At 43.3% G+C, this 18,398-nt stretch overlaps 1 protein-coding gene across 1 annotated transcript in view; it reads left to right on the top strand.

Annotated features, from left to right (window-relative positions):
• The window catches only part of slc15a5 (solute carrier family 15 member 5), a 30,953-nt gene extending 12,836 nt beyond the window's left edge, over positions 1 to 18,117 (top strand). Inside the window, exons 3-9 of the mRNA XM_065002772.1 lie at positions 5,013 to 5,182; positions 7,518 to 7,738; positions 7,950 to 8,136; positions 8,295 to 8,483; positions 10,269 to 10,400; positions 10,551 to 10,659; positions 16,389 to 18,117. Of these exons, the coding sequence (XP_064858844.1) occupies positions 5,013 to 5,182; positions 7,518 to 7,738; positions 7,950 to 8,136; positions 8,295 to 8,483; positions 10,269 to 10,400; positions 10,551 to 10,659; positions 16,389 to 16,530 (1,150 nt within the window). The 3' untranslated portion in view covers positions 16,531 to 18,117. The remainder of the gene's footprint in view (positions 1 to 5,012; positions 5,183 to 7,517; positions 7,739 to 7,949; positions 8,137 to 8,294; positions 8,484 to 10,268; positions 10,401 to 10,550; positions 10,660 to 16,388) is intronic.
• Positions 18,118 to 18,398: the final 281 nt, after the last annotated feature.

Genomic DNA, 18,398 nt, shown 5'->3' with positions numbered 1-18,398 from the left:
AGGGTGACTAGAATATTCTGTTTGTTCCCCTGTGCCCAGATAATGACAGTGCTTGTTTCCACCTGATTTTCTAAAACCCATTTCAGGGAAAGCCATCCCCTGCAATGGTTTCTTACCACGGAATGAATTGCTGGACCGGCTTGACAATACATAAAAAATGTAAAAAATCCTGAGTTGGTGTTTCAACCCAATGGAAACCTTTCTTATCACAGACTGAATTGCTTGGTCCAATATAACGCTGAGGACTGGGTCTGGGGAAATGTAACTGCTCTCAAATTCACAAATGGAATACAAAGACGTCTCTATAATATTGCACGAGTAATTCAACCCTGCTAGAGTCTCAGCAGAGAAATGAATGAAAATATGAAAACATAAGGTCAATCAATTAGTTGCAAATATACAATATTACCTAATGCACCCTAGAGCCATTCAACAATTCAGCTATTCAATAATCAAACACAGAAGCCCTAGCACACTTGATGGATTTGACTGGTGAGGAGGTAGGTGTGTTAGCAGACATGGTCACACACACACACACACACACACACACACACACACACACACACACACACACACACACACACACACACACACACACACACACACACACACACACACACACACACACACACACACACGCACACGGGCAGTATTTCTGTTACATGTATTTGAAATATGTATATTGTAATTTTAATAACACTGAACTACACTCCCATGTAATTTGTATTTTCAAGCTCGAAAATGTAAGCCCCTTGGGTGCTGCCATAGAGTTGCATTAGAAGTGCCCATCCAAGAAGGCTTCAAATCTTAGCTAGCAGGCTATCAGTCATCATCATGAATCAAGTCGACAAACTACTGGCAAATCCTTTTTAATCTTTGTCATACGAAGAGAAATAATGTAGAGAAAAACGTATCTGTGCTCACCGACCATTGGACATAAACATTACACATCAAGTTGAAATCGCAAATTCAACAGTGAGTGGTTTGGAAGGAGTCAGTGGCTAACTGCAAGCATTGCAAAGCAATCACTAGCCTGTTATTCAGTGGAGTGGGTGTGTGGTCCAAATCTTGGTTTAAGGGTCTCTTTTCCAAGCTTAAAAGGATAAACATTCAATATCGTCCATGGTGTCAATCCAGGATGACTTCTGCAGCACTCAAAACAACCTGAAACTCAGAACTGAGAAATCTGATTTCAGTAAGTTCAAGACAACTGGTAACTCTGAAAAAAAACGCCGACATGAAGATCACTGACGTCATCATGATTCAAACTTGTTTTTTTTCAGAGTTCCCAGTTGTCTTGAAAGCACCATAAATCCAGAGAATGCTGGACTTTGATGACAAAGTTTGATGACAATATTTGCCCACAAAGGACCACAACCTGTTCAAGTGAGCCCAACACCACAAGGTGAGTCCAAAAATGTATTGTATGCTGCTGCATAAATGATGTAATATGCCAGGGAGATATGCATACTGTAGCTAATAAAGTAATACTAAGTGTATGTTGTGTAGTAAGCTGTTAGTAGCCCATGTGCCTCACCCTAATAATTTGGTCCCGTTTGCCCTCCTAATTCTGCCTACTGTTCTGACTTGGTGGTGCACATGTAGCCTATAACCTGTTTTAGAGAAATGTAACATTAATCATTGAATATCGTAAGAGCTTTCATTGTCTGCTTATATGCCCCCTTTATCTATCCTACGGTTCTCACTTGGTGTACAAAGAGAATACTATAAGAATGACCAATGTTCTGAATTCTGTCGCAGTACATTTCAAAAGTGCTGAACAAATAGTTATAATGACTACGTCTGTCCTAGCTTGCTCATTAATGTCTTTATCTAAATTACGGATTGCCTCTTATCCACTCGTCGTCCCCTTATGCCATACTTTGTACATCTCAATTGTCAGTTAAACCACATTTGTTTAAGCAAGTCAGTCATACCAGCTATGTTTTTTAAAAGGAATTAACTGGTTCGCTGCCAGACAAGGCTTCACTGATAGCCAGGTGTAGCAGTGGTAAGGTGTAGGGACTGCTGTTGGGACTCTGCTGTTGGGACAGCTTTAATTGTGTGGGCACTATTCCCCGTTATAGTGTATATGGTTAATGTGTTGTTTAGTGTTGTGTTGTGGGTTTGCTGGCATGCATCAAAACATTTGGGGGGAGGTTGTTTGCCCAACCAAGATTTACATGCTAAAATTACTACTGGATAGGGGTATGGTTTTAAGTTTGTTGGTGGCTGACTCTCCCAAGATACCAGTGCAGATATAAATCAGCAGGGAGTATGAGATCTTCTCTGCTGGTGTGGGCTTTTTTGCACTTAGCAATGTGCTGGGCCGCAAGGTATGATGCGCAAAGTGCCTTTCTTGTACCGTGTGTGTTGAGAAATCTGTAATTTCTTTGCATCAGTGTGTGTGGGGGGCAGAACGTAGCTAGCCATTTCACCACTGCGGACACGCTGCATGTGTAAAGTCAGCAACAATAAGCGGTGCACCGTTTGCCTTTCAACATAATGTTTTATTTTAAAAACATGTATGTATATATATTCCTGTGCAAGTCCCGCGACCCCCAGTTGAGAATCACTGTGCTAAATGTAAAAAATGTCAAAGTAAAAAAGAACAGTTGAAAAGCATAATGGGTATTAAAATAATGACCTCCGCACCCATAAGAAGGCCAATAATAATACCCAGTGTGCTTTGCGATTGTTAATTTTTTTAATTGAAATGTTAATGTTTGTCGTTTAGCAGACACTCATAACCAGAACAATTTACAAGGCATTCAACTAAGGTACAGTAGATAAACAACCACATATTACAGTCAAAGCAAGTAAAAAAAATAAAAAATGTTAGCATTACTGAGAATGTTGTAGTGAAGGTGTGTACTTGCAAATGTATTTACCTGTACAGTGGGGCAAAAAAATATTTAGTCAGCCACCAATTGTGCAAGTTCTCCCAGTTAAAAAGATGAGAGAGGCCTTTCATTTTCATCATAGGTACACTTCAACTATGACAGACAAAATGAGAAAAAAAATCCAGAAAATCACATTGTAGGACTTTTTAATGAATTTATTTGCAAATTATGGTGGAAAATAAGTACGTCCTGGTCCCTTTGCAGAAAAACAGCCCCAAAGCATGATGTTTCCACCCCCATGCTTCACAGTAGGTATGGTGTTCTTTGGATGCAACTCAGCATTCTTTGTCCTCCAAACACGACGAGTTGAGTTTTTACCAAAAAGTTATATTTTGGTTTCATCTGACCATATGACATTCTCCCAATCTTCTTCTGGATCATCCAAATGCTCTCTAGCAAACTTCAGACGAGCCTGGACATGTACTGGCTTAAGCAGGGGGACACGTCTATCACTGCAGGTTTTGAGTCCCTGGTGGTGTAGTGTGTTACTGATGGTAGGCTTTGTTACTTTGGTCCCAGCTCTGGCAGGTCATTCACTAGGTCCCTCCGTGTGTTTCTGGGATTTTTGCTCACCGTTCTTGTGATCATTTTGACCCCACGGGGTGAGATCTTGCGTGGAGCCCCAGATCGAGGGAGATTATCAGTGGTATGTCTTCCATTTCCTAATTTCTCCCACAGTTGATTTCTTCAAACCAAGCTGCTTACCTATTGCAGATGCAGTCTTCCCAGCCTGGTGCAGGTCTACAATTTTGTTTCTGATGTCCTTTGACAGCTCTTTGGTCTTGGCCATAGTGGAGTTTGGAGTGTGACTGTTTGAGGTTGTGGACAGGTGTCTTTTATACTGATAACAAGTTCAAACAGGTGCCATTAATACAGGTAACGAGTGGAGGACAGAGGAGCCTCTTAAAGAAGAAGTTACAGGTCTGTGAGAGCCAGAAATCTTGCTTGTTTGTAGGTGACCAAATACTTATTTTCCACCATAATTTGCAAATAAATTCATTAAAAATCCTACAATGTGATTTTCTGGATTTTTTTTCTTCTCATTTTGTCTGTCATAGTGGAAGTGTACCTATGATGAAAATTACAGGCCTCTCTCATCTTTTTAAGTGGGAGAACTTGCACAGTTGGTGGCTGACTAAATACTTTTTTGCCCCACTGTATGTATTTGTAGTTTATCTAACTACAACTACAAAAGTATTTTGTATTTTTGTTTGATATATTGTTCTTTAGAGTATATTGTATTTTTGTTTGATATATTGTTCTTTAGAGTATATTGTATTTTTGTTTGATATATTGTTCTTTAGAGTATTTTGTATTTTTGTTTGATATATTGTTCTTTAGAGTATATTGTATTTTTGTTTGATATATTGTTCTTTAGAGTATATTGTATTTTTGTTTGATATATTGTTCTTTGGAGTATTTTGTATTTTTGTTTGATATATTGTTCTTTAGAGTATATTGTATTTTTGTTTGATATATTGTTCTTTAGAGTATATTGTATTTTTGTTTGATATATTGTTCTTTAGAGTATATTGTATTTTTGTTTATTTTTTTTTGATATATATTGTTCTTTAGAGTATATTGTATTTTTGTTTGATATATTGTTCTTTAGAGTATATTGTATTTTTGTTTGATATATTGTTCTTTAGAGTATATTGTATTTTTGTTTGATATATTGTTCTTTAGAGTATATTGTATTTTTGTTTGATATATTGTTCTTTAGAGTATATTGTATTTTTGTTTGATATATTGTTCTTTTTATTGTATTTTTGTTTGATATATTGTATTGTTTTTGTTTGATATATTGTTCTTTAGAGTATATTGTATTTTTGTTTGATATATTGTTCTTTAGAGTATATTGTATTTTTGTTTGATATATTGTTCTTTAGAGTATATTGTATTTTTGTTTGATATATTGTTCTTTAGAGTATATTGTATTTGTAACTAGATCAATTTTGATGTATCTTTTGCCATCTCTGTGATGATATATAGTTTCTCAGTGACTAGCTGATTTGGTTAAGGGTACCAAGATTAATGTGGAGATCACAGGGCCTGCATTTCATTCCAAAAAGTTTCCCCTCAAGCCTAGTTGTAATGTTGTCCTCTCAGGTTCTACTGGCTGGTGAACCTGAACTCGACGGTAGTGTTTTTGGGTATCGCCTACATCCAGCAGTCAGTGGCCAACAACCTGGGCTTCCTCATCCCCTTCATGTCTGTGCTGCTGATGCTCATCGCCATACACATGGTCCGCAACAACCTTATCTTCAGGCCCAAGAAAGGTAACACAACCTTAACCTCACCTTCAGGCCCAAGAAAGGTTAACACAACCTCAGACAGTCTCACCTTTGTGTTACAGTGTATGTGTATACAGTTGGGCAAGCCACCAATACTTATTTTCCACCATCATTTGCAAATAAATTCATTAAAAATCCTACAATGTGATTTTCTGGATTTTTTTTCTCATTTTGTCTGTCATAGTTGAAGTGTAACTATGATGAAAATTACAGGCCTCTCTCATCTTTTTAAGTGGGAGAACTTGCACAATTGGTGGCTGACTAAATACTTTTTTGCCCCACTGTACCTATGTTTATGTGGTCTATTCTAGTGTTGATGTGGTTGTTGTGGTCTATTATAGTATTGATGGGGTTGTTGTGGTCTATTCTAGTATTGATGTGGTTGTTGTGGTCTATTCTAGTTATTGATGTGGTTGTTGTGGTCTATTCTATTATTGATGTTGTTGTTGTGGTCTATTCTAGTATTGATGTGGTTGTTGTGGTCTATTCTAGTATTGATGTGGTTGTTGTGGTCTATTCTAGTATAGATGTGGTTGTTGTGGTCTATTCTAGTATTGATGTGGTTGTTGTGGTCTATTCTAGTATAGATGTGGTTGTTGTGGTCTAATATACAACGGGTGGGTCTTATCCTGAATGCTGATTGGTTAAAACCGCTTTCCAGCCAGTGTCTATTCCATAAGTTACCACTGGCTAAATCTATTATGTTAAAATGCCTATTTTCTGTGTTCCATCTGACTGCTCAATCCACTTTCTCATCAGCCCAGCCAGGCAATTTATAAACTTGATCTCCACTATTAAATGCATCTAGACATTATCTCACATTTATTTTAGACTAACATTTCGTTTTCAACAACGGGGTTTTGTATAAACCTTGCTGTCCGTCTCTGCGACATTTGCAACTTTGTTTCAATATTCAAATTCAATCTCCAGCTGTCCCATAGTAATGAACATGTCGGGAGTTGGAACAAGACAGACAGGCAGGCAGGCAGAGTTTCTCAGCCAGTCGAAATCATGAATCAGCTAGCAAAATGTTTATGTATATACAGAATACAAAGAAATGTCAATTGAAAAAAAGCTAAAACGAAACAAAGTGCAGCTGGTTTACAGTCTTTATAGCTTCAGTTTGAAGTGATTGTGCTAGCTGTGTTGTTGGCTAGCTCCTCTGAACAACAGTGTCCTGACGAGAGAGCACATTCTCTATGTCAGGCGAAAAAAGTGCCTCATTAGCTCATTGTTATTGTTATGGATATCCAAATAAATGTCACTAGAATACAGCTTGAACAAATGCAGCTACTTTGTTGTTATTCTGGCTGCACTGTTTGACGTGACACTAAGTTAGCATTAGTTGGCTAGCAAGCAAGCAAGGGAAAAGAACGTTGCTAGCCAGTATGGCAATGGAGCATTTAGAAGGAACGACTGGGTCGCGTCCATAGATACAGAACAAAAAGACTGAACAACTGGGTCGTATCCAATCTGAAGTGACCGCACCATATACATTCCTCCTACACATAACCATTCATTTCTGGTGTAGCAAGTATTTCAAATTACAACCCAACGACTGAAACCAGACATGATTGCCGTCACTGATAAGGGTGGATAGCTGTGGATTAATAGGGCTCCAGGTCAGGTCATAATAAGGGAGAAGGAACAGTTTAAACCCACATCACTTAACTTCCTGCCTAAAGTGGACTATATATACTTTTTAAATTTTTTAATTTTACCCCTTTTTCTCCCCAATTTCGTGGTATCCAATTGTTAGTAACTACTATCTTGTCTCATCGCTACAACTCCCGTACGGGCTCAGGAGAGACGAAGGTTGAAAGTCATGCGCCCTCCGATACACAACCCAACCAAGCCGCACTGCTTCTTAACACAGCGCGCATCCAACCCGGAAGCCAGCCGCACCAATGTGTCGGAGGAAACACTGTGCACCTGGCAACCTTGGTTAGCATGTACTGCGCCCGGCCCGCCACAGGAGTCGCTGGTGCGCGATGAGACAAGGATATACCAACCGGCCAAACCCTCCCTAACCCGGACGATGCTAGGCCAATTGTGCGTCGCCCCACGGACCTCCCGGTCGCGACAGAGCCTAGGCGCGAACCCAGAGTCTCTGGTGGCACAACTGGCGCTGCAGTACAGCACCCTTAACCACTGCGCCACCCGGGAGGCCCGACTATATATACTTGTGCTGGTGGGAACATGTTTTTGTCTGTTCAGTTGTCTGACCCATTGGGTGAAAAAACTTGGTTTGAGCTTTCCCTAGTTGTCAGTTAGTTTTTACTCTGTTTATTTAGAACCTTACATTTTGGTTGTTGTGCAGGCAGTTCCCTGCTGACCACTCTGGGGGTGTTCCTGAACTCTCTGAAGATGTGCTGCCTGCACTACCGCCACCTGAGTGGAGACGTAGCCAGCTGGCTGGACCGCGCCAAGGAGAACAACGGGGGGTGCTACAGTGAGACACACGTGGAGAACGTCAAGGTCCTGGCAAGGCTCTTCCCCCTGTACGGCTTGCAGATACTGTACCGCGCCTGCATCACTCAGGCAGGTCAATGTAATGGAGAACATCAGGCCTCTTCACTGACATGCTTCACAGGAGATTTTTACAACATTTTCAGGTCCTTGTTTAATTTCAGTGGAAAGTGCAAATACATTATTTTTCAGATATTCGGGGTAAAAAAGGCAAATCTATAATGCTTATTTATGATCAAAAAAGATGCCATAGAATCTGTTATTAGCCTGACCTCTTCCACAGATTCCATCAGGTTACTACATTCAGACCATGAACTCTAACCTGCACCTGAATGGCTTCCTCCTGCCCATCGGTGCCATGAACCTCATCAGCATCCTACCTCTGCTGCTGCTAGCCCCTCTCATGGAGTGTGTCACCTCCTGCTACCTGTCCATGGAGAAAACACCCTTCTCCCCCGCCAGAGTCATCAGTAGGCATGCACACATGGCGTACACACACGGCACACACACAGATACACACGGCACACAAGCATGCACACACATGCACAAATACCACCCTCATCAGTGACTCAGTCAATGTTAATGTCTCTCTCTCCATATCTCTCCCTCTCCCCTCCTCCTCTCTCAGCACTGGGTCATGCCTGTGCAGCTCTGTCTGTCCTGGTAGCTGGCCTGTTTGAGGTCCACAGGAAGGGCTATCCTCTGACGGAGCAGGCCCTGTCAGGGAAGGTGCTGCAGGTGTCCTCCATGGCCTGCATCCAGCTGGCTCCCCAGTACATCCTACTGGGTCTGGCTGAGGCCCTTGTCACCCCCTCCTGTGAGTGACGGAGAGCCAGCATGTATTTCTGACACACCTATTGCTGCTACACTGTTCGTACACAGAGACAAACTGGGTGTAACATTTAGAATGTCAATGGACAGCATACAGTTGAAGTCGGATGTTTACATACACCTTAGCCAAATACATTTAAACTCAGTTTTTCACACAATTCCTGACTTTAAATCCAAGTAAAAATTCCCTGTCTTAGGTCAGTTAGGATCACCACTTTATTTTAAGAATGTGAAATGCCACAAGCTTCCCACAATAAGTTGGGTGAATTTTGGCCCATTCCTCCTGGCAGAGCAGGTGTAACTAAGTCGGGTTTGTAGGCCTCCTTGCTCGCACACGCTTTTTCAGTTCTGCCCACACATTTTCTATAGGACTGAGGTCAGGGCTTTGTGATTTCCACTCCAATACCTTGACTTTGTTGTCCTTAAGCCATTTTGCCACAACTTTGGAAATATGCTTGGCATCATTGTCTTTTTGGAAGACCCATTTGCGACCAAGCTTTAACTTCCTGAATGATGTCTTGAGATGTTGCTTCAATATATCCACGTAATTTCCCTCCCTCATGATGCCACCTATTTTGTGAAGTGCACCAGTCCCTCCTGCAGCAAAGCACCCCCACAACATGATACTGCCACCACCGTGCTTCACTGTTGGGATGGTGTACTTCAGCTTGCAAGCTTCCCCCTTTTTCCTCCAAACATAATGATGGTCATTATGGCCAAACAGTTCTATTTCTGTTTCATCAGACCATAGGGCATTTCTCCAAAAAGTACGATCTTTGTCCCCATGTGCAGTTACAAACCGTAGTCTGGCTTTTTTATGGCGGTTTTGGAGCAGTGGCTTCTTCCTTGCTAAGCGGCCTTTCAGGTTATGTCGATATAGGACTCGTTTTACTGTGGATATAGATACTTTTGTACCAGGCTCCTCCAACATCTTCATAAGGCCCTTTGCTGTTGTTCTGGGATTGATTTGCACTTCTCGCACCAAAGTACGTTCATCTCTAGGAGACAAAACGCATTGACTTCCTGAGTAGTATGACGGCTGTGTTGTCCAATGATGTTTATACTTGCGTACTATTGTTTGTACAGATGAACGTGGTACCTTCAGGCATTTGGAAATTGCTCCCAATGATGAACTAGACTTGTGGAGGTCTACAATTTTTTCCTGAGGTCTTGACTGATTTCTTTTGATTTTCCCATGATGTCAAGCAAAGAGGCACTGAGTTTGAAGGTATGCCTTGAAATACATCCTCAGGTACACCTCCAATTGATTAAAATGATGTCAATTAGCCTATCAGAAGCTTCTGAAGCCATGACATAATTTTCTGGAATTTTCCAAGCTGTTTAAATGCACAGTCAACTTAGTGTATGTAAACGTCTGACCCACTGGAATTGTGATACAGTGAATTATAAGTGAAATAATTGTCTGTAAACAATTGTTGGAAAAATTACTTGTGTCATGCACAAAGTAGATGTCCTAACCGATTTGCCAAAACTATGGTTTGTTAACAAGAAATTTGTTGAGTGGTTGAAAAATGAGTTTTAATGACTCCAACCTAAGTGTATGTAATATTTTGACTTCAACTGTATGTCATTGGGATGAAGTTAGAATCTGGAGAGTCAGGAACCAACTGCCAACATGGAGGATAGTATTGTGAACTCTGGAAGCTAGGGTTAGGATGACCCCTACTGGTGTATTACAGACCGACAAGGGACGTTTGAACCGAATGAAGGCGTATTCCTCTTCCCAGCCTTCCTCTCTTCTCTGTTCCAGGCTCTGTGATCTCCTTCCACCTGACACCCAGTCATATCAGAGGCATCTCCCTGCACTTCCTCACCCTGTCCTACGGAGGGGGCTGTTTCCTGGGAGCCCTCATCATCCAGCTGGTCTACCTACTCTCTGGAGGTAAACGCTTCACTAACAGATACATTATCGTAACCATAGAAACTGAAGAGGAACATACATTCATGTTGGAATGGTTGATGGGGGTCTGTCTGCATTCTGGTGGTTTAGTCCTATGGCCACTGATAGTACTGTTCTCCTGTCCAACTACAGGTAACTGGTACCCAAACACCCTGCATGAAGGGAATCTGGAGCATTTTTTCTTCTTCTTAGCCATGTTGATGACCATAAACACTCTGGTGTTCTGGTGGATATCTTACAGGTGCAGTATGAGATTCTCTCATCTATAAATATAAATATAGTCATTGCAGATGAGTCAAAGGAGATGAGGAAGCCATTTTAGTTCTTTAAATCTTGTGTTCAAGATTTTCAGTGATACAAATTTGAGAATTTCCTTGACACCTTGAGGTGACCTGAGCAAAGTATCAATATAGTCTGTGCAGATGAGACAGGTGACAGTATTGAGACAGGTGACAGTATTGAGACAAGTGACAGTATTGAGACAAGTGACAGTATTGAGACAAGTGACTGTATTGAGACTGGTGACTGTATTGAGACTGGTGACTGTATTGAGACTGGTGATAGTATTGAAAAAGGTGACAGCATTGAGACAGGTGACAGTATTGAGACAGGTGACAGTATTGAGAGATGACAGCATTGAGACAGGTGACCGTATTTAGACAGGTGACAGTATTGAGACAGGTGACAGTATTTAGAGGTGACAATATTGAGAGTATTGAGACAGGTGACAGTATTTAGAGGTGACAATATTGAGAGATGACAGTATTAAGACAGGTGATAGTATTGAGAGGTGACCGTATTTAGACAGGTGACAGTATTGAGAGGTGACCGTATTTAGACAGGTGACAGTATTGAGGCAGGTGACAGTATTGAGGCAGGTGACAGTATTTAGACAGGTGACAGTATTGAGGCAGGTGACAGTGTTGAGACACTTGACTGTGTTGAGACAGGTGACCGTGTTGAGACAGGTGACCGTGTTGAGACAGGGACGGTTTTGAGACAGGGGACGGTGTTGAGACAGGGGACGGTTTTGAGACAGGGGACGGTGTTGAGACAAGTGACGGTGTTGAGACAAGTGACGGTGTTGAGACAGGTGACGGTGTTGAGACAGGTGACGGTGTTGAGACAGGTGACAGTATTTAGAGGTGACAATATTGAGAGATGACAGTATTGAGGCAGGTGACAGTATTGAGACAGATGACCGTATTGAGACACTTGACCATGTTGAGACAGGTGACCGTGTTGAGACACTTGACCGTGTTGAGACAGGTGACCGTGTTGAGACAGGTGACGGTGTTGAGACAGGTGACCGGTGTTGAGACAGGTGACCGTGTTGAGACAGGTGACCGTGTTGAGACAGGTGACCGTGTTGAGACAGGTGACCGTGTTGAGACAGGTGACCGTGTTGAGACAGGTGACCGTGTTGAGACAGGTGACCGTGTTGAGACAGGTGACCGTGTTGAGACAGGTGACCGTGTTGAGACAGGTGACCGTGTTGAGACAGGTGACCGTGTTGAGACAGGTGACCGTGTTGAGACAGATGACCGTATTGAGACACTTGACCGTGTTGAGACAGGTGACCGTGTTGAGACAGGTGACCGTGTTGAGACACTTGACCGTGTTGAGACAGGTGACCGTGTTGAGACAGGTGACCGTGTTGAGACAGGTGACCGTGTTGAGACAGGTGACCGTGTTGAGACAGGTGACCGTGTTGAGACAGGTGACCGTGTTGAGACAGGTGACCGTATTGAGACAGGTGACCGTGTTGAGACAGGTGACCGTGTTGAGACAGGTGACCGTGTTGAGACAGGTGACCGTGTTGAGACAGGTGACCGTGTTGAGACAGGTGACCGTGTTGAGACAGGTGACCGTGTTGAGACAGGTGACCGTGTTGAGACAGGTGACCGTGTTGAGACAGGTGACCGTGTTGAGACAGGTGACCGTGTTGAGACAGGTGACCGTGTTGAGACAAGTGAGAGTGTTGAGACAGGTGACACGTGTTTAGACAGGTGACCGTGTTAAGACAGGTGACAGTATTGAGACAGGTGACAGTGTTAAGACAGGTGACAGTATTGAGACAGGTGACAGTATTGAGACAGGTGACAGTATTGAGACAGGTGACAGTATTAAGACAGGTGACAGTATTGAGACAGGTGACAGTATTGAGACAGGTGACAGTATTAAGACAGGTGACAGTATTAAGAAGGTGACAGTATTAAGACAGGTGACAGTATTGAGACAGGTGACAGTATTAAGACAGGTGACAGTATTGAGACTGGTGACTGTATTGAGACAGGTGACAGTATTGAGACAGGTGACTGTATTGAGACAGGTGACTGTATTGAGACAGGTGATAGTATTAAGAAAGGTGACAGCATTGAGACAGGTGACAGTATTGAGACAGGTGACAGTATTAAGACAGATGACAGCATTAAGACAGGTGACAGTATTGAGACAGGTGACAGTATTGAGACAGGTGACAGTATTTAGAGGTGACAATATTGAGAGTATTGAGACAGGTGACTGTATTTAGACTGGTGACAATATTGAGAGATGACTGTATTAAGACTGGTGACTGTATTGAGACTGGTGACTGTATTTAGACAGGTGACAGCATTGAGAGGTGACAGTATTGAGACAGGTGACAGTATTGAGCAGGTGACAGTATTGAGACAGGTGACAGTATTTAGACAGGTGACAGTATTGAGACAGGTGACAGTATTTAGACAGGTGACAGTATTGAGACAGGTGACAGTATTTAGAGGTGACAATATTGTTGAGACATGACAGTATTAAGACAGGTGATAGTATTGAGAGGTGACGTATTTAGACAGGTGACAGTATTGAGAGGTGGACGTGTTTAGACAGGTGACAGTATTGAGACAAGTGACAGTGTTGAGACAGGTGACAGTATTGAGACAGGTGACAGTATTGAGACAGGTGACAGTATTTAGACAGGTGACAGTATTGAGACAGATGACAGTGTTGAGACAGGTGACTGTGTTGAGACAGATGACCGTGTTGAGACACTTGACCGTGTTGAGACAGGTGACCGTTTTGAGACACTTGACCGTGTTGAGACAGGTGACCGTTTTGAGACAGGTGACGGTGTTGAGACAGGTGACCGTGTTGAGACAAGTGACCGTGTTGAGACAGGTGACCGTGTTGAGACAGGTGACCGTGTTGAGACAGGTGACAGTATTTAGAGGTGACAATATTGAGAGATGACAGTATTGAGACAGGTGACAGTATTGAGACAGATGACCGTATTGAGACACTTGACCATGTTGAGACAGGTGACCGTGTTGAGACAGGTGACCGTGTTGAGACAGGTGACCGTGTTGAGACAGGTGACCGTGTTGAGACAGGTGACCGTGTTGAGACAGGTGACCGTGTTGAGACAGGTGACCGTGTTGAGACAGGTGACCGTGTTGAGACAGGTGACCGTGTTGAGACAGGTGACCGTGTTGAGACAGGTGACCGTGTTGAGACAGGTGACCGTGTTGAGACAGGTGACCGTGTTGAGACAGGTGACCGTGTTGAGACAGGTGACCGTGTTGAGACAGGTGACCGTGTTGAGACAGGTGACCGTGTTGAGACAGGTGACCGTGTTGAGACAGGTGACCGTGTTGAGACAGGTGACCATGTTGAGACAGGTGACCGTGTTGAGACACTTGACCGTGTTGAGACAGGTGACCGTGTTGAGACACTTGACCGTGTTGAGACAGGTGACCGTGTTGAGACACTTGACCGTGTTGAGACAGGTGACCGTGTTGAGACACTTGACCGTGTTGAGACAAGTGAGAGTGTAGAGGCAGGTGACACTATTTAGAAATGACAGTATTAAGACAGGTGACAGTATTGAGACAGGTGACAGTATTAAGACAGGTGACAGTATTGAGACAGGTGACAGTATTGAGACAGGTGACAGTATTGAGACAGGTGACAGTATTAAGACAGGTGACAGTATTAAGACAGGTGACAGTATTAAGACAGGTGACAGTATTGAGACAGGTGACAGTATTAAGACAGGTGACAGTATTGAGACAGGTGACAGTATTAAGACAGGTGACAACATTGAGACAGGTGACAGCATTGAGACAGGTGACAGTATTGAGAGTATTGAGACAGGTGACAGTATTTAGAGGTGACAATATTGAGAGATGACAGTATTGAGGCAGGTGATAGTATTGAGAGGTGACCGTGTTGAGACAGGTGACCGTGTTGAGACAGATGACCGTATTGAGACACTTGACCGTGTTGAGACAGGTGACAGTATTGAGACACTTGACCGTGTTGAGACAGGTGACGGTTTTGAGACAGGTGACCGTGTTGAGACAGGTGACCGTGTTGAGACAGGTGACCGTGTTGAGACACTTGACCGTGTTGAGACAGGTGACGGTTTTGAGACAGGTGACCGTGCTGAGACAGGTGACCGTGCTGAGACAGGTGACCGTGTTGAGACAGGTGACCGTGTTGAGACACTTGACCGTGTTGAGACAGGTGACCGTGTTGAGACAGGTGACCGTATTGAGACAGGTGACCGTGTTGAGACAGGTGACCGTGTTGAGACAGGTGACCGTGTTGAGACACTTGACCGTGTTGAGACACTTGACCGTGTTGAGACACTTGACCGTGTTGAGACAGGTGACAGCATTAAGACAGGTGACAGTATTAAGACAGGTGACAGTATTAAGACAGGTGACAACATTGAGACAGGTGACAGCATTGAGACAGGTGACAGTATTGAGAGTATTGAGACAGGTGACAGTATTTAGAGGTGACAATATTGAGAGATGACAGTATTGAGGCAGGTGATAGTATTGAGAGGTGACCGTGTTGAGACAGGTGACCGTGTTGAGACAGATGACCGTATTGAGACACTTGACCGTGTTGAGACAGGTGACAGTATTGAGACACTTGACCGTGTTGAGACAGGTGACGGTTTTGAGACAGGTGACCGTGTTGAGACAGGTGACCGTGTTGAGACAGGTGACCGTGTTGAGACACTTGACCGTGTTGAGACAGGTGACGGTTTTGAGACAGGTGACCGTGTTGAGACAGGTGACCGTGTTGAGACACTTGACCGTGTTGAGACAGGTGACCGTGTTGAGACAGGTGACCGTGTTGAGACAGGTGACCGTGTTGAGACAGGTGACCGTGTTGAGACACTTGACCGTGTTGAGACAGGTGACCGTGTTGAGACAGGTGACCGTGTTGAGACACTTGACCGTGTTGAGACAGGTGACCGTGTTGAGACACTTGACCGTGTTGAGACAGGTGACGGTTTTGAGACAGGTGACGGTTTTGAGACAGGTGACCGTGTTGAGACAGGTGACCGTGTTGAGACAGGTGACCGTGTTGAGACAGGTGACGGTTTTGAGACAGGGGACGGTTTTGAGACAGGGGACGGTGTTGAGACAGGTGACGGTGTTGAGACAGGTGACCGTGTTGAGACAGGTGATGGTGTTGAGACAGGTGACCGTGTTGAGACAGGTGACCGTGTTGAGACAGGTGACGGTTTTGAGACAGGGGACGGTTTTGAGACAGGGGACGGTGTTGAGACAGGTGACGGTGTTGAGACAGGTGACCGTGTTGAGACAGGTGATGGTGTTGAGACAGGTGACCGTGTTGAGACAGGTGACAGTATTGAGACAAGTGAGAGTGCAGGTGACACTATTTAGAAATGACAGTGTTGAGAAAGATGACAGCATTGAGACAGGTGACAGTATTAAGACAGGTGACAGTATTAAGACAGGTGACAGTATTAAGACAGGTGACAGCATTGAGACAGGTGACAGCATTGAGACAGGTGACCGTATTGAGACAGGTGACCGTATTGAGACAGGTGACAATATTGAGACAGGTGACAGTATTGAGACAGGTGACAATATTGTAACAGGTGACAGTATTAAGAGTATTGAGACAGGTGACAGTATTAAGAGCAGTCTTTCCTTCCCTGTGTCCCAGGTACCTAGACCTGAGTGTGATGCAGAGTAGAGGAGTAGGAAGCAGCCTCCTGGCAGAGAAGCTACTGCAGTACAAGACCTGCCTGCGATTCTACGACACCATGGAACGCCCCTCCACAACAGCCTCCATAGAAACATTGTGACCTCTACACTACCTTCATCCCCTGTAGAGCTGGAGTTCCACTTGGTTTATTTATGTATACTACATGACCAAAAGTATGTGGACCCCTGCTTGTCAAACATCTCCCAACATCATGGGCATTAATATGGAGTTGGACCCCCCTTTGCTGCTATAACAGCCTCCACTCTTCTGGGAAGGCTTTCCACTAGATGTTGGAACATTGCTGCGGGGACTTGCTTCCATTCAGCCACAAGAGCATTTGTGAGGTCCGGCACTGATGTTTGGCAATTAGGCCTTACCCAAAAAGCACAGAATCGTCTAGAATGTCATTGTATGCTGTAGCGTTAAGATGTCCCTTTACTGGAACTAAGAGGTCTAGCCCTAACAGTGAAAAACAATACTTGGCACTATGCGTTGGGGCAGGTAACGTTCTCCTGGCATCTGCCAAACCCAGATTCATCCGTTGGACTACCAAATGATGAAGCTTGATTCATCATTCCAGAGTACGCATATCCACTACTCCAGAGACCAATGGTGGCAAGTTTTACACTACTCCAGCCGACGCTTGGCATTGCACACGTGATCTTAGTCTTGTGTGTGGCTACTAGGCCATGGAAACCCATTTCATGAGGCTCCTGATGAACAGTTATTGTGCTGACGTTGCTTCTAGAGGCAGTTTGGAACTCGATACTGAGTGTTGCAACCCGAGGACAGACGATTCCTACGCGTTACGTGCTTCAGGACTTGGCAGTCCCGTTCTGTGAGCTTGTGTGGCCTACTACTTCGAGGCTGACCCGTTGTTGTTCCTAGACGTTTCCACAATAACAGCACTTACAGTTGACCAGAGCAGCTCTAGCATGGCAAAAATTTGAACTGACTTGTTGGAAAGGTGGCATCCTATGACGGTGCCACGTTGAAACTCAATGAGCTATTCAGTAAGGTCATTCTTCTGCCAATGTTTATCTATGGAGATTGCATGGCTGTGTGCTCAATGTTATACACCTGTCAGCAACGGGTGTGGCTGAAGTAGCAAAATCCAATAATTTGAAGGGGTGTCCACATACTTTTATATATATATTGTATGTACAGTACTGTGTATTCATTTAATTGATGGTCAGTTTAGATCAGTGGTATTCAACAGTCAGTTTTAGACAGTCAGTTTAGATCAGGGGTATTCAACAGGCAGTTTAATACCCTCAGTTTAGATTTGTGGTATTCAACAGTCAGTTTTAGACAGTCAGTTTAGATCAGGGGTATTCAACAGGCAGTTTTAGACAGTCAGTTTAGATCAGGGGTATTCAACAGTCAGTTTAGATCAGTAGTTTTCAATTGTCCGTTTTAGACAATCAGTTTAGATCAGTGGTATTCAACAGTCAGTTTAAATGGTATTAAAACTTTTTCATTAGGGACCCCATTTTTTCCACAATAAGACTTTGATTACCACTTGTTTAAATGGTCATAGCGCGTCGGACTAGTAACTGAAAGGTTGCAAGTTCGAATCCACGAGCTGACAATGTACAAATCTGTCATTCTGCTCTTGAACAAGGCAGTTAACCCACTGTTCCTAGGCTGTCATTGAAAATAAGAATTTGTTCTTAACTGACTTGCCTAGTTAAATAAAGGTAAGATAAATCAAATATTTGTCTCCATGGATATGATGTGGGAGTGTATTATGTACTGTTTATTAGTCTACATGGACATGATGTGGGAGTGTATTATGTACTGTCTATTAGTCTACATGTATATGATGTGGGAGTGTATTATGTACTGTCTATTAGTCTACATGGATATGATGTGGGAGTGTATTATGTACTGTCTATTAGTCTACATGGATATGATGTGGGAGTGTATTATGTACTGTCTATTAGTCTACATGGATATGATGTGGGA

This window comes from Oncorhynchus nerka, linkage group LG17 (genome assembly GCF_034236695.1).
Source record: "Oncorhynchus nerka isolate Pitt River linkage group LG17, Oner_Uvic_2.0, whole genome shotgun sequence".
NCBI lineage: Eukaryota > Metazoa > Chordata > Actinopteri > Salmoniformes > Salmonidae > Oncorhynchus > Oncorhynchus nerka.
This window is presented reverse-complemented; position numbering and strand designations above follow the sequence as displayed.